The sequence below is a fragment of the Bison bison genome, unplaced genomic scaffold (genome assembly GCF_000754665.1).
Source record: "Bison bison bison isolate TAMUID 2011002044 unplaced genomic scaffold, Bison_UMD1.0 scf7180017864456, whole genome shotgun sequence".
In the NCBI taxonomy this organism is placed as follows: domain Eukaryota; kingdom Metazoa; phylum Chordata; class Mammalia; order Artiodactyla; family Bovidae; genus Bison; species Bison bison.
In genome coordinates this window covers 3953699-3956643 of record NW_011495018.1, presented here as the reverse complement: position 1 = coordinate 3956643, position 2945 = coordinate 3953699, and the positions used below count along the sequence as shown (strand labels likewise).

General features: G+C 57.9%; 1 protein-coding gene across 2 annotated transcripts in view; it reads left to right on the top strand.

The window, feature by feature from the left end:
• Positions 1-2945, top strand: part of PTPRE (protein tyrosine phosphatase, receptor type, E) — an 85863-nt gene that overhangs the window by 70300 nt on the left and 12618 nt on the right. For both annotated transcript variants that reach the window (XM_010859150.1, XM_010859149.1), the window contains 3 exons: positions 1517-1652; positions 1917-2066; positions 2406-2499. In XM_010859150.1, the coding sequence (XP_010857452.1) occupies positions 1517-1652; positions 1917-2066; positions 2406-2499 (380 nt within the window). The remainder of the gene's footprint in view (positions 1-1516; positions 1653-1916; positions 2067-2405; positions 2500-2945) is intronic.

Genomic DNA, 2945 nt, shown 5'->3' with positions numbered 1-2945 from the left:
GGGGATTGGTTCCGCTCTGTTTTGTTCTGATGCCTCCAGATTCCCTGGTGCTGGTGGAACCTCAGCGCCTGGCCCCTCCCCTGCTCGCCTCCCCGCTCGCTGTGGTGCTGGGGCAGGCCATTTGCCCTTCATCTTGGTTTCCGCCCTCCGCTCTCTGTGGCCCCTTCCACGCACCTGTTGGGTGGGCTGTCTTGACCTGGCTCTGCACCTGACGATCGTCTCATTCTTTGTTTGTAAAGAACTAAGACTCTTGAAGGAGCCCCTCATGTCTCGTCCGCTCTCCCCTCCCCGTGATGAGCAGGGAGTCTCCGATGGGGCAGGGCTTCATTGCCTGCCTAGTGCCATTTTGGAGACAAGCTGGAAAGAGTGATGCCATCCTCCCTGCCAAAAGAGGAACATGGTTGGGGGGGTGCTTCATTCCTTCAGTTGTGAACCTTCTGTTTAAAAGATGACTTTCTTTTTTTAAAAGAGGCTAATGCCGCAGTGGGTTGGCGTGCTGGGGGCAAGCCCAGTTCAACCTAGTGACCCTGCACTCGTGGCTGCTGTGTGCAGTTGTGGTCTGGACCATTAGGGGTTTTTTTCATCCTGCGGATGTTGGCTGAGTTTGTTTGTGTGCCTGCTGAGTCCTGGGTGTTGGGGAGACACATATGGACGGCCTGCATTGGTTGGAGGGGATCTAGATGGACAGGTAGGGTGGAGGTGGGAGGATGTGCAGAGACCGCCATGGGGAGACCATTGGGGAGAAAGGAAACCCAGCCCAGGAGTGGCATCAAGCAGCTTCCCGAGGAAGGAGACCTCTCAGTGGAGCCCCTGAGCACTAGCTGGCCCCAGCCAGCCCGGGGTTCAGGGTTGGGGTCACAGACAGAGCCAGCTGGTGCCCCAGTTTGCATGACCTTGGCTCTAGGGCCAACAGACCTGGCCTGGAGTCCTTCTTTCTTATGAAGAACCTGGAAAACCACATCAAGTGTGACAATAAAAAAAAATCCAGTTGCACAAGTGATCATGAGGAGACAGTGTTCGGTAATAGAAGAAAAGTTACCAGTACAATTCACACAAAGCTTAGACAGCGGCCCTTTTCCGGAAGCCTGTTAGCAGTCTCCAATCCACCTCAGTTGCAGGACCTGCAGGAGACGCGGGTTCGATCCCTGGGTTGGGAAGATCCCCTGGAAGAGGAAAGAGGAAATGGCAACCCTCTCCAGGATTTCTGCCTGGAGAATCCCATGGACAGAGGAGCTTGGCGGGCTACAGTCTCTAGGGTCTCAGAGTCAGACAGGACCGCAGTGACAGCTCGCTGGCCCTTGAAGGAAATTTGAGATCTTGTCCCTGAGATTTGGTGCCCTCCGGTGGCCCTACTGGATTTGTCTTTATTAACGGAAGGAAGTTTGTGCGCCGTGAAGAGGTTCGTCTTCAGTGAGGGTGGCGTGTCCTCCGGTCCGGACTGCAGGCGTGTTCCAAGGTCCCATCATCGCAGTGGGGACCAGGGACTCACGACGTGGCCTCTTCCTCTCTCCCCAAGCGCGGGCGTGGGCCGGACGGGCACCTTCATAGTGATCGACGCCATGATGGACATGGTGCACGCAGAGCAGAAGGTGAACGTCTTTGACTTCGTGTCCAGAATCCGCAATCAGCGGCCTCAGATGGTTCAGACAGACGTGAGTCATGCCCTCCTCTGGCCCAGCCACCTGTGCTGGTGTGAGCTTGGCTCAGCAAACCCCGACGCCCCGGGACACGAGTCAGGTGCATGCAGAGTGGTGCCTGGCCGGGACCATGTCGCCCCGGCCCTCTTCAAGGCCGCAGACGGTCACTACAGACAGCCCTTAATCTGACCTTCCCCCCAACCCCTTCCCCTTTGCACAAAGAGAAGGGTCCCCCTACTCCAGGGGCCCCCCTTGGAGTCCATCTGGGTCTCCCCGCAGATGCAGTACACGTTCATCTACCAAGCCTTACTGGAGTACTACCTCTATGGGGACACCGAGCTGGACGTGTCCTCCCTGGAGAAGCACCTTCAGGCGCTGCACGGCCCCACCGCCCACTTCGACAAGATCGGGCTGGAGGAGGAGTTCAGGGTAAGCGCCAACCTGCTCTCAAGGAGGACCAGCCCCATTCACACAAAGCTGCTTACAGCTGCTTCCTCCCTTAGGAATCCCTGGAAAAGTAAGGGGGTCCGTCCTGCCCATGACTTTCAAGGGAGGAACAACGGGGACTTTCAGAGCTCTGCAGCCATGTCGGTGGGTGGGGGGAATATCGTACATGCACATTTTATCTCCCAAGACTCGGGCCATGTCTGGAGATGGAGACAGTTTCCTCTGAGCGGGTGTCCTTGATGGCAGTGGGGTTAGAAGGCTGAGCAGTTTCTCGGGAACATCAGGGTTTTAACTGTGTGGCTGTGTCTTTCTTGGCTGCAGAAACTGACAAACGTCCGCATCATGAAGGAGAACATGAGGACAGGCAATCTGCCCGCGAACATGAAGAAGGCCAGGGTCATCCAGATCATTCCATGTAAGGGCCGCCCGCGGAGGGCAGGCCCGCGCGGCAGGCGCTGTCGGCGGGCGTCCTGGGGCTTCAGTCGCTGGAAGGTCGTTGACCACCTGCTCCTGTAAACCGGGGGTCCGGGGTGGGGTGCCCTCGGGGAGCTCTGTCAAGTGCGGGGAAGAGAATGCCCACCTGTGAAGACATGAGTGACCTAGGCTGTCCCATGGGGGTCAGGCAGGCATCTCGTGACCTGGATTTGGAGGCAGGACAGGGAGGGGGACTTCCTGGAAATGGAAAGATGAGCTTCGGGCCTGACGTGGTGCCTCCTGATTCTACGAGATGCCATCCTGTCTTCCCCCAAGCGGGTGGAGGCACGACACCCCCCTGTACAGAGTGGGGTCCTGGCCCATGCTGTGCAGCCGGACCCGAAGGGAGCTCAGCTGAGATCTTCCAGGGAGAGGCCTTGGGGCCGG